This window comes from Cygnus atratus, chromosome 5 (assembly GCF_013377495.2).
Source record: "Cygnus atratus isolate AKBS03 ecotype Queensland, Australia chromosome 5, CAtr_DNAZoo_HiC_assembly, whole genome shotgun sequence".
Classification (NCBI taxonomy): Eukaryota; Metazoa; Chordata; class Aves; order Anseriformes; family Anatidae; genus Cygnus; species Cygnus atratus.
Genome location: NC_066366.1, coordinates 40,355,904 through 40,369,685, shown reverse-complemented (window position 1 = coordinate 40,369,685; position 13,782 = coordinate 40,355,904). Strand labels below are relative to the sequence as shown.

At 35.0% G+C, this 13,782-nt stretch overlaps 1 protein-coding gene across 10 annotated transcripts in view; it reads right to left on the bottom strand.

Annotated features, from left to right (window-relative positions):
- Window positions 1–13,782, bottom strand: part of MIPOL1 (mirror-image polydactyly 1) — a 195,814-nt gene that overhangs the window by 133,290 nt on the left and 48,742 nt on the right. For all 10 annotated transcript variants that reach the window (XM_035539326.2, XM_035539331.2, XM_035539327.2 and 7 more), the window contains 3 exons: window positions 12,277–12,472; window positions 9,309–9,444; window positions 6,676–6,781 (listed from right to left, as the gene is read on the bottom strand). In XM_035539326.2, the coding sequence (XP_035395219.1) occupies window positions 6,676–6,781; window positions 9,309–9,444; window positions 12,277–12,472 (438 nt within the window). The remainder of the gene's footprint in view (window positions 1–6,675; window positions 6,782–9,308; window positions 9,445–12,276; window positions 12,473–13,782) is intronic.

Here is a 13,782-nt window from a genome sequence, read left to right as displayed (position 1 = left end):
GTTCCTGAAAAATAAGTGACTTGGGATTTTCTTTAGCATTGATTCTGGCACAATCAAAGTAATTTTAATAGTTACTCCCACCGTGACAGCAACAAGAAATACAAATTAGATGATATGTTTTTATAACAAAACAACAACAACAAAAAAAGGCAAAGGGCATCTTCAATATTCAAGAACTGCCTGAAATAGTCATAACTAATTACTCCAAACTTTTTTTTCTGTGATTCAACTTCTGTGTCATACAGGCATACATGTGAGAGAAGGTTGAATACATGAGAAAATGAAGCAAAGAATATTTTGTTTTCTACCTTTTCGAGATTCATGTTATTCTAAAGGAAAAGCACAAACATGAAACAACTTGCTTGGCCAAGTAATACTTAGAATTCTAGATTCCTGTAATGAGCTTCTTGTTTATCCTGTTGCATTGCTTCTGTGAAAAAACTGTCAGCTGAAATTTATCCTGCAGAGAGGTTTAACTAAAGCTTTTTAGGGATTTTTTTTGTGTTTTCTCTGGATTTCTGAAGAGCAGATAGATGATGTAAGGAATCAGGGAAGTATAAGGGGAAAAGAGGTACTATGAATACCTGCCTTTTCCTTTTCATCAACCCTCCTATTCCTACATTACTGGGTCTCCGTCTGTCACAAGAGGACCTGGAAGCTATCTTTGCCATTTCCAGAAGGGTCAATATTATTATATTTTATTTAACCATATAGATATACACTTGATCTCCTTACACAATAACAAACATTAATGCATTTGTAATTCAGTCATTTGAGAAATCAGAATTCTCTAAGACTTTTTTCCTACTAGATTTAATGACTATGCTCACAATTCTTAAATAAGTAGTCAATCATAGCCAAATAAACTGAAAAACAGATTTACTGCATTGCTATGAAAGCCTTTAAAATGTGTCACTAATTGGTCTCTGCGCATACATGTTGCAAAATGCAGATAATCCCTAGAAATGTTCAAAGCCTAAGGCCCTTATGCAGTTCTCATTCAGGTTAATGGCAAACTACCGTGAGCTCCAGGGCTTACTGTTGACTTAAAAATAGTGCTGAAATGTTCTATTATGAAACAGACAACTTAAGTTGCTAGCTGTTTTCTTTGAAAAGTACCATTCATTTACTTTCAGTTATGACCTATAACTGAAAAATAAAAGCAAAATAGTGATAAGAAGATCACAGGAAAACTGCTTAAGAGTTTTCACTGGTCTATACAAGGAATTATAGACTACAAGTCATTTACACCTAAATGTGACTTTATAGATAAAGCAATCTGAACAAACACTGATAGAACACACTGACTTATTTATTGCTTTGTGTTTGTTGTATGTATTTAGTGCACAGCATTCATCTGCTCCTACATTTCCAATGCTATAAACACAGTGTTCTTAATAAAAGGCTATAGTTGCTTAGTGGCAGCTCTGTATAGGGTATTCTTTGTGTACTCAGATCCCAATTCAATTAAAAAAAAAATAAAGTGGGAAAAGAATAGGAGAGAGTATTACACACAGACCCCAAGGCAGTTCTTGTGAAAGCCAATCCTTGTACAATACTTAAGCCTCTGTTTCTAGTACACTAAACACAGCTGACTTCAAAAATCAAACAATAATGCTGTTAAACTTTTTCAGTGAATAATTGCTGATGCCTGAATATTTACTTTAGGGGGGAAAGATGTAAGTGTTGCATTAAAGTTTGCAAGTTAAAATTTGACAGGTTAAAGAAAAAATTCTGTAATGCCCCAAGAAGTAGAATATTTGCAGAACTTATACTCTTGAGTAAAACCCAATCCTTTATGTTCATCTAGCACCATATAGTGGGGAAGAGAGAAGGGCCAGACTAATACAATTTGCAGAAATTACTGGCTTGCTTTTATGTAAAAACTCTACCCCGTAAATAGCTTAATAATTTACATTTTAACCTATTACAGCTAATCTTATATTGTCAAAGAGCTGCATGCAACTTTTTCGACAGTTGATGATTCTAACAATCTGAAGGTAAAACTAAATTGTTTCAAATTAAACAGACAAAAATTAAGATGTTCTCACAATGCCCCCACCTTGGCTTTTTTTTTCCTGTTGCTTAGATGGATTGTCTATGTTCCCATACAGAGGATTCAAATCATACAGCTATTCTCCAAATTCTGTTATTTACCAGGAAATATTTTGAAAAAAATATTCAGGAAGTAGTTTTGCATAAGGAAGCATTAATAGGGAAAAACAAGCTCATAATTATATAGACTACATATAAAAATGAATTATGCACTAAAAATAAGTTAGGGAAATATATGCATTACCTACTTAAACTGTAAAATGTTATTCATATTTAGGCTTATAAACACAAGGGTTGGGAACTACTGAGTTCTTTTGGCTAAAGCCCAATATTGGCCTTATTTCAGTTTAATTGGAAGAGGATCTTGAATTCATCTTCTCCATGAGATATCAGGAACCTGGATTTCTGTTTGTACCAAAGGTTAATAAGAAATGTGTCTGCAAAAGTCAAACAGCATTAAATACCAAAAACTGATTATTATTCTGCAGGAGTTGTTCTGTCATTCATAATCTCTCCATGCTCCAACCTTCCACAGCTAATCTTTAATGGATGACATGCAAGAAAGAAAAATAACATCTAAAAAGGGACTCTAAAGTGAGCTTTGAAGAAATGGAAAATACATCTGTGCTGGAAGTTATTGCCACCCAAAGTTTATTACTGGCAAGATTACTTACTTCCTATTACTTTATGGGATATTAAATCAAACTTTAAGCTAATAGCCACTTGGATATTTGTTTTCATTTCTGCTATTAAAACCATTGCATATGCATTATTTTTCAAGTTAATTCAGGAAACACTAAATAACGCTCATGAATAATTTCCACACCATATTCAAGAATTTCAAAATATCACAAATGTCAATTCTCCACATTTTAGTACAAACTGACCTGACAACAAGAACTTAATTACTGGTATATTGCTGTAGTTTCCATGAGATTGGAAGGTACATAACAGATACAACTGCATTAGAAGTATTACTTTACCTCCTTTTTTTTGCTGTATTTTCTGTCATTTCCCTGGCATTTCAGAAAGTATATGCTGAATGTTGATACATTTTTCAAGCATTAAAGGTGCTGTGCAGCACCTGATAGACTTAGCAGACTGGAGACAATCCAGTTCTGCCAGCTGAGTTGACTCTGATTTGAAAAGTATTCAATTTTGATAACATTGCCATCAGATAGTTTTTTGTTTTTTTTTTTTTTAAAAAAAAAGCAAGCAAATAAAGAAAGAAGCAAACAAAATAGCCCCTGTTACAGGAAGACTTGCTGCAACAGAAATTCTGTAACATATACAATCAGAAATATTTTTGATTATATTTTCCTTCAAAAATTATTCTTAATCCCAGTATAAAGCAGTGTGATAGCAACACAAAGATCCCAAGAGACAAGGCTCTGCTGTCAACTATGGTATATCTTGTTATGGTAATGGTGGAGGTAACTGTCAGAAGTTCAGGGCTTTGACATTTTTCTAAGTCTAGAGAGGGTACACCACTATGCTCTACTACTGTCACTTATACACAACAAGCTCTTTCCTCTAAAAATTCCAATATACACCGTGTATAATTCTTGTTAGGCAAAAACAAAGTCATTTATTATGTCTGTCCAAAGTGAGATCTGTTCTCTCTGCTGGCTCTCTCTTTTAAAGTAAAGACTTGACTCCTTTGCATCTCGATCCTTAAGTTCCAGTCTGTCCTCAGAGGACGTGTGCTCCTTATTCCTTTCCCCTCCCACAGAGGGCACTCATTCCCTTTTCTGTTCAACATATGAAAATTCTGCAGTCCTGTTCCTCACATCCAATTCACATTTGATGTTCCTCTTTCTTTTTCCTTTACATTATCCTAGTCTCAGTTCTTCTATGAAGTGCTCTCCCCTTGATTTTTCCTGTGTTGCCTTCTCTCTTTTTCTTCTCTCGTAGTGAAACTAACTGTAGTTTCTGACATTGCCTTATATGAGAGGAAATCTAACAGAAGAATAGTGCACAAACAGTAGTAACCTGTGGCAACTAAGACCACCAGAAACAATAGTATCTAACAGTTGAGAAACTGCAATCAGAACTGTGAATTTCCTCATGAACTGTGAACTCCAGGATAGAAAAAATAAAAAATAAAAATCTTCTGAAAATAAGCCATTTATTGCACATAGTAAACATTCTCTTCTACCTTTACTCTTTACTTTTTTTTTTTTATTCTCTCACAACCATTTCACAAATTTACACTTTTCCTCTTCACATCTTTATCTGAAGAAAGTAAAAAGCACAAAATGACAAGATTTGGGTTATTTGTTTCTGAAGAGTTCTGCAGTTTAATTTCAAAATGGCCTTTGTCTTCAGCTTTCCTGTTCTTGCCACACAGCTTGCTTAGGTAAAACCCATCAATTAGAGGGTTCCATTTAAAAATAGAATTGTAATATTCCTCAAAGTAGATAACATTTTATGGTGTACCTTTCTGATGTTTTTTACAATATAATTTTGTGGAGTCATTTTCTTATCATAAAGTCAGTACAAAGTAATAATAAAAATGCAAACACCCATATTTACAGGCTTCACTCTACCATGTGTTATACACTGCAGTAATTAAACATTAACTAGTAACATGAAATCACAGCAGCATGTGTTCTCCTTTCCTCAAAGGACTTAATACACGGGGAAAAAGTTTCTCCTGAAACACGCTGAGTCTTCTTTATTAGGTTATGTCTGTCCATTACAATCCTCCCCAAGGCTTTTTATGAGAGACACACATAGACCTTCACAAATTCTGTTTGGCTCACATCATTCCAGATTTCAAAACATTTATCCAAACTTGGTAAGATTCTTAGAACAGCAAAATAGGAAGCAAAAAGCCATAAGATGTTAACAAGGCTTCCTTTTTTTTTTTTTTCTCAAGTGTAAGGAGCCTCTTACCTTCACTCCCAGCATTTAAAGAATTTTATACTTCCTGAACTCATAAAAGAAGCAAAAAAGGTATCTTTTTAAAGGCCATCCTAACTATGCACTTCAGCTCTCATTAAAATTTGGCTTACTCTTGTTTTTTAATTGGAATAACTATGTTAATTATTCTATCCATATTCACGTCATACTGTTTCGGAGGGGATATCATACTCAGGACATAATTAGAAAGTTTAAACAGTAATGCAAGAGAAAACAATTTACTAACAAATATTTCAACTGTATCCATAACAAGGAAACTAAATAGCATTTTGACACACATTTCATATTTCTTTCCAAGTTTTAATGAGCAATGAACACCTATATCAAATAGAATATTTCTGTGTTATAGGTATAGAGGTAAAACACTCTGCAAATATCCAAGAACAAATACAAAACTTGGAATTCAATCCAAACAATTTGCATTAGTATTCAGCTGCTGGATACAACTATGATATGTTGTTCAGACTTTTTTTGTCTTCTGAAAATATAGAAAACAGTTTATATAAGATGAAATAAGAGTAAAATTATGCCTGTATTTCACTTAAACTTGTTTCCTAATATCTAGTTTCTCCTTTCCCATCCTCCATCACAGAAAATTTAGCAATTCTCTTCAACTTATAATATACACAGAATTCCTGTATTCTCAGGATAATAAACGCCCGTATTCCCAGGAGTTTCATGTTTAAAGTCAGCCATATGATTTTTTCAGCCACGGAGTTTATTTTCAGCTCCATTTTCTTGAAGATAGTTACTCCTTACTCCAGTACCAATATTTTTGGGGCAGGTATTAGTACTCACTATCAATATTATGTGAATTGTCTGTGGTTGTTTCGGTTTGGCCCTGGCAGGCACATAAGTACCACAAGGATATAATTTTACCTATCCTACACTTCATTTATGAACAAATGATATGATTAATCTATAATACTACTCCTATAAATTTTCTTGAAACTTATGGAGCAAAACCTCAGGATATTTTTCATCCACATCCATACTATACACACTATCACTTTTCAATAATAATAAAAATACTCAACTTCACCACTTTAGAAATTTCTGCAACTGCAGAATACAAATTGTTTCCATTCTTGTGTGTCTATCCAAAGAACACTTAACAATATAAGCATGTATTCACTTTCAACTGTAAACTTAAATACCTTACATTTTGGCAATTTGCATAAACGTCATTCACTGAAGACATACCATCATCAGACAAAAATTCATTAACTACCACAAGAACGGATTTTTCAAAAGTGCAGGTCTATAGCTGAGGTGAATGTGCGAGTATCTTCATACACTGGGAGAGGGGTAGTATTGCTCTGAACGAGCTAAAACAATAAGTGGTATTTGAACTGCTGGTTGAAAGGTAGAAGCACTGGTAATCATTATTTCGCCTTGTTTGTTCAGGACCTTCCAACAAAACAAACAACCTTTTTGTGATTGGATTGACATGGTGTTAACAATGCATTTAATGCCCAAATCAGTATGAATACAGGTAAAGCTCCTGCTAATACCAGTACCAGGATGTTAAAGCCACCTATTTTCTAAGCAACTCTAAACAGCCACACACACACAAAAAAGTCAAATCTTCCCTCCTTTAGCAAATAAAGCTAACATTCACTAGGCCACGTCATATAGCAACCGCAGGTACTGTAAGAGCCATACAGCCATCTGTTAAATGCTTGCCTACCATACCTGCAATCTTTTCTGCAATCTTAGCTTCTGTAGCTCTCTCTTGCAGTTCTAAGTCCAGTTTTATTGTCTTCAGCTCCTTGTCCTTTTCAGACAGCTTATCCTGAAGCTGAACAGAACAAGTGGACAGTAAGATTCTTATTTCTCAGAAACAGTCAACCAGCATAACAAAATTTTAAACAACAGTTCTCTTACCACCAAAATACAAACACTAGGCAATACCACAGAAATTTATCTATTTAAAAGACAAATGCTTTTTTTTTTTTTTCTTTCATCAATTGCCCTATCTTGCTCTCTGAAACAAGCAGCAATGTGCATGCCATTACTTTTATTTTGGACTCCCCTCTTCAGATATCACTAGCTATGCTTTTTCTTGCTAAGGAAGTTCAAAGTTACATGGAATATAATGCAGATGGTGTCTGCATTAGTAGCCTTTTTCTTACCAAGATTACTGACATCACTGATGTCTGAAGAGCCTGTGGTGTAAATGCGTCATTTTCCATGCACATCACCAGACAGAAAACCTACACTCTTTCACATGCCGGGATCTGTCTTTTAATTGGGAATTCACTTAGCCTGTTTTTAGACAGAGCTGAGCTTGCCATCACACATTCAATGACATTTCACAGAACTGCGGAACTGTTGAGGCTGCCAGTGACCTCTGGAGGTCAGCTGGTCAGCTTGAGCATTCCCCAATGCTTAAGCATGGCCACCTACAGGATGTTGCCCAGGACCACATCTAGGCAGCTTTTGAAGATCTCCAGGGAGACTTCACCACCTCTTTGGGCAACCTGTGCCAGTGCTCAGTAACCTGCACCATAAAGAAGTGCTTCCTGCTGTTCAAAGGGAACCTCTGATGTTCCAATTTGTGCCCACTGCCTCTTGTCCTAACACTGGGCACCAATTCACAGAAAGAGATTTTTCAGATTTTTCAGATTTTTTACAGATTTTTCAGTTTTCTGTCAATAACACATGCAACTGCTGCTAACAGTAGAAACAATGCAGTGTGCAAGTAGGATGGAATTTTCCTCCCCTTAACATAGAAATATCAGGGCGTGTTCATTATATAGACTTCATGTACAGAAGCATGAGCTCCAGTTTCTGTTCATGAAACACTGGCTTTGGTTTTGGTCCTTTTTTGTATTCAACAGCTGAAAAACTTGTCATGAAATGCTTGAGCCATCTCAGATCTGGGATGGTATGTTTAATGAAAGAGACCAGGTGTATTCTAGAAAGTAAGTTTCAAACTTTATCAAAGTTTCATCATTTGAACCATGCTATTACATTAGAAAAGCTACAATTCTGTCTTCATTATATCAAAGCACAAGAGAAACAAGGCTGTAGCAGAAGCAAAACATACTCAAATGACATTCATAATATACACTGGCTCTTCTGGTAAAAAGCCAACGTCAGTACCAAGTGTTATTTCAGCATCAAAAACTGTCAAATTTCTGAGAGGAAAAAATTAAGATTACTCTGCAAAAAACAGAAGGCTAATCAAGTTAACCAAAGGAATCATTGAGAAGACGTGCCACTTTCAGTAGAATACATGATGATGACTACAATATCTTAAAATGGCAGATGTGAGGAAAAACTTACATACTTTCATTTCTAGTATGATGCTAAACTAAATGTACATATAAATAAAAAATGCATAGATAAAAATACATATAAATACAAAATAGAATGCAAAGGAAGTGGAAAGTAGATATCAAAACTTGGGATTAAGATAGGTATTGTGATTTAAATGAATAGAGGTTTTACAAGGCACAGGTGGCAAAGTATGGACCAAATATAATTGGGAAGGAACTATAATACAGAAATTAACTATGTTAACTCTAATGACAGAACTCTGATTTAAAAAAAAAAAAAAGAAATAGAAAAAGTTTAAGATGTTAAATTTGTAAGAACCTGCACACCATGACTTTACGTAGTGAATTGACTCACTGTTTCCCATATTTAATCTCAGCTCACCATGTTTTCGGGATCAGGCCTCAAAGCAGTTTACTGTTTCTTACAAGCAATATGCAAGTATTAGAACAATAGCTTTTTGTCTCCTAGCAAGCATTTCAGAACATCTCTCAAGATTTTGTTGACCTCCAAGTATTAATGGGTTTTACCTCTTCCACCATGCTATGAAAATACTACACTGAAGTAAAATGGATCTTCTGTCAAAATATATGAACAATGTAGAATTTGGTGAAGAATTACTATTGTTTTTGTGTTGGCTTACAAGAATTCCTGATTTGGATAACTTTGTAACATGAGCAGGATTCCAGCCATTACTACTAATTATTCTGTTGTAATAGTTCCATGCATAATAAATATGTTTCATACGTGAACCCTAATCCACAAGCTTTTTCAAGCCAACAAAAACTTTTCCATTAACTTCAGTGTTTTTTTATCCATGATGCAGGAACCTATGTCACTGATTAAAAAGGTCAAAGGGCAGCATGAAAGATTCTTTAATTCCAGAGATGCAGTTGTTAAACAGATACTAATAATCCAAAATGACTAGAAAGCTATTGATTGGTGTACTTAAATAACAAAACTAAATTAGGAACAGTTTAAAATATATGTTTTGTAAGACAACCATAAAAGAGCAACTTCTGTGATCTGAATATCTCAATTTTTACCTTTTTGTTTTTGGCCCTTAGAGTGTCCAGTTCTTTTAGGAGGAATGCAGTTTCTGTCTTCCCACCTACATCTGTGCCATCCTTCCATGAGGATATAAATTCAGGGAGCATCCTCTTACCCTTTTCTTCTATAGTGCTGTTTTTAGGAGGAAAAAAAAAGTGAGAAAAGTAATGCAAAGAACACTTCCCTCACCCCCCAAAATATGCAGAAATAAATTAACAGCATTTGTTAACTACTGCAAATATATTAAGTAGCAGTAACAGGAATGTCTTTCTGTCACTTCTTAAATCTGTTACTCTAAAAGAAAACCTGTAAATATGGAAATATTAAGCAAATATACTACAGTGCTAAGGCATAAAACAGATGAATATAAATTGGGTATGAAGCCTATAAACAGAAAATGCTTACAGGGAGCAAATATTAAAACCTGGGGCTTAAACATGGAACAACAAAGCAATGAAATATTTAGGGATCAAATTGATGCTCAGATTAAAAGAATCAAAATTCTTCAGGAGGATGGACAATTCCACATGAAGTAAAGTGAGAATATCCAGAAGACAGGACCTAGAAGTTTGCATTGCAGAAAACTGTAAAATGATGGTGTTACTATAAATATTGTATTTGATGGCAGGAATTCTATACTGTATACCCACAGAGTTTTAAGATTATTTAGCCATAGACAGGGGGAAATGAGAAAAGATTCAATTAGCTATTTTTCTAAGAAGGAAGGATGGATTTAACTATTACAGCCTTGTAACAATGATCTTTCTATCAATGGATAGGGCTCACTGTTGTGCTGGCAACAAATATGAAAGCCCAAACTAACAATAAAATGATTTTTTCACTCTCAGCTTAAAATGCAAGCTTCAGAAGCAGCAATACAAACATGGCCACGAAAATTCTGTCTCAAGACTTTAATAAAACACCCTGGCTATCCTTTGATAATCACAGGTAACCCAGATCTCACTTCCAGGATGGGAGCAAAATAGATTCATGGATTAGAAAGGGCTATCAGTCATAAGAAGTAGCCACAGAAAAATGGTACCTTCTGAACTTCCATTTCAATGTATAAATTACTTTCTTTATACTACTTGCATGTGTAATTCACATCCTAGAAAGAAAAACTACCTGCTATTCCAAAGAGTCATCCACTTAGGTAAACATTTGTTTGTACTCAGCTACCGCCTTCTTCACCTGCTTCCATCTGACTTCTTATTCGCATGATTCTTTAAGAAAGAACTTAAGATCTGTACTCTGCACATAAACTATGACGCAACTCAAAGCACTTCATATATAGGCAGTATGGAAATTCACATGTAACTAAATGCTTAGGATACTATACTATAATTTAAGTGGGACGGAAGGGTACATAAGCTGCTTATCTTCACTTTCAAGATTCTATTTCATCTTTGCTCTGTCTAATGAATTTCATTTTCACTTACTATTATTTTGGACTGTGAATGATAAACAACTCTGGAGACTATTGGCCAGTCATTTTAAACATCGAGCTTTTTCTTTGTGTGCATTTTCCATGTTCAGGATATGCTTCCTATGAACAACTATGAATATACTTCATCATCTTTCAGTTCCTCCTTCATTTTTTTCTTCCTATTGTGTAACAGAAAACTTGATAAATCACTTTGCTGGTGTACTAAGACCATCACCTATAATGCAAATCAACACTGACTCAACATTTCCTGGGTCTGTTTGTATGAAGTTATTTTCTCATCATATATTCTAATTGCAAACTATTTGGGGAAGGATAGATTTTGTGCAGTTTATACAGTCTCTATCACAACAAGGTCTTGGTCTATAGCTTTGGAATCCTACATGCAGATAAGATGGTTCAACATGCTAACTGCTGTGGGAAGCTAATCTCAATGTTCAAGCCCAGCCTGCTTGCCAGTGTGACACTGTTGAGGGTAGGAACAACAGACTTTGGCTGACACTATGCTGGGCTTTACTTAAGCACTCAAACATATTTGGCTTTTACAGCTGGATACATTGTTCAAACAGCATATCCCAGGCTTCAATTAAAAAACTAACAAACAAACAGAAAAACCAACAATGCAGATGGAAAAGTACTATGGACTAATTTTGGTGCGTTGGGTCTCCATTGGATCATACTGAAGATAACAAAAACAGATGTAGAATCTTTGTCAGACAGGTGAAGAGCTAGAGTAGACCTCTCAAAAACAGGTCACACAACTCTGCAGCCTTGATCTCATTTTCAAAAGCAACTTGGTAACACTGTTAAGACTTGAGCTTCAGACTGCCTATCACTCAAGACTGATAACATTCCATATTCAGTAGGTACCTGCATATATTACATCACATACTGCATGAGTGTTTATGTTTCTTAAGATTGCTATACAGGGCCACAGCTCAGTACAGAAGTCAATGACAGAATAAAATCTTCAGACTTTGTATTACACTCTTCAATCATATTTGCCCTTCCCCAGATTCCTGCCACAGACTCTCTACGAAGTATTCAATACAGCTCCACGTCTTTGCTCTTTCAACTTCACCTGGATTTCAACCTGATTTATTCCTGCTTCCTAGCTTATACCACCAACTTACTCATCATGCTTTGGGTACACTGGACTTATGGTCTAGATTTTAGATCACCTTTTCTACTTCTGTCCAATATGCATTTTTAAAATTCTCTGAAGTGATCACAGTTAATTGAAATATCTACAGTGTGCTTCATAAGCCATTGCCATGATCACATTTTGCATCAGTGCTGGAGAAGACACTGGTGAAATGCTGCATTCCAGGTTAACCACAGTTATATCAACTATCCACTAGTACACCATGTTTATACAAATTGTGATTTCCTAGTCTAAGTAAAAAGAAGACATATTGATTCTCAGCTAAGAATTAAACTTCCCTATTTTTATCCAAAAATCATAGATACATTATCTATATTATGAATATAGAAAAATATATTTAGGGATTTTTTTTTACCTTAATTCTCCAGGACTGGAATTACAATCACCACACATATTTGGGGGTCCTTTTCTTTGACTGGTTATTACCAAATCTGAAAGTTTCAATGCTTCAGCTTCTGCCTGGATGAAAAATTCTGGTTTTTTTGAGGAATTCTGATGAAGTTGAAATTCTGCACAGAAGTCTTCTCTTTTCTGTTCCAAGATGCGTATTTCTAATTGGAAATAGAAGTGAACATATTTTTTCATTTGGAAAAAAAAAGTACAAATTTAGCAGAAGGGAGAAAGAACTTTAGTTTCCCATTCACAGCTTCCTCATTCCACTAAGGAACATGTGCTGTACTCCTTCAAGCACTGATGTAGGAGTTAAGATCTATTTACTGGATTTTTCTCATGCAAACCTGAAAAATTCTTCATTATTTCCGAAACACTCTTCCCCTTCAATGACTGTTTAATATAACACTGACCCTTGCAAATCATCTACCTATCTTTTGTAAAAATCATTTCTACCCTGGATAGATGTGATGAATTTCTGCTCTAAACAGGTACATTTTCAGCTTGTGAACTGGAGTCTCACTTGCTCTGAGGTCATTTTCAAATCCTGTTTGGTTACCAAAAGGGTATTAGCAAGCTGTAATTAGCAACAAAAAAGTCCCATTGTTCATTCCTGGAAAGGATGAGCTAGAGGCTCGTACAACTAAAGAACTTGGAGAATGCAAAGCACAAATTGTGTCAAATGGAAGAATGATCTGATTATAATGTTGAGTGTGATAGGTAGTTTTCCTAAGCCTGGCCAGTAGATATATTTAGGACACGTTTCTGATATCAAGGTATTTAAATGGAAGAAGGATCTACATGACAAGAATATGCTTTCATAAAGCAAGAACAAGTAACTTTTAATTATAGAACTATATTAAAAATGACAAGGAAGAAGCCTAAAAAAGCTGAAAATTGAAAAAAAAGTGCACATTTTTCACAGGTTGAGAACACACAGTGGAGCTTTTGCTTATTTAACAAAGTTAGCATTTCCAAACATTTCCGATAAATTATACTTTATATATTCTTTGATCCAACTTATTACTGCCTCCTCAGAAATAGTAAGAACTATCTATGCACTAGCAATCTTCTACAAATAGCCTGAAAATACACATTAATCAGTGTCAAGGTGTCATGCTGCATATAAAAAAGAAAAGCACAGAAGCATGTCTGTAAAATCTGTTGACTTCCTGAAAGAAAGAATAGCACAAACAATGGCACAGGCACAAAGAGATGGCTTCTTGTGGCTTGACTGAATTTGGTTTAAAAAGTTCGTATGCAAAGCTGTGCATTACTATCTTGTGGAAATGTTCTTGTGCTCATGGCTGATCTATATTCTCTTTATCTACCTCAGTATAAGTCCTCCTGAGTCTACTCTCACCATTCCTCTAAACTATAACCACTGGTTTTCATACTAGAAGAACAACAGTCAACAGTGCAGCAGAATCTTTGTCTCTGAGTAGTAATAAACATGAGGGAACCATAACTT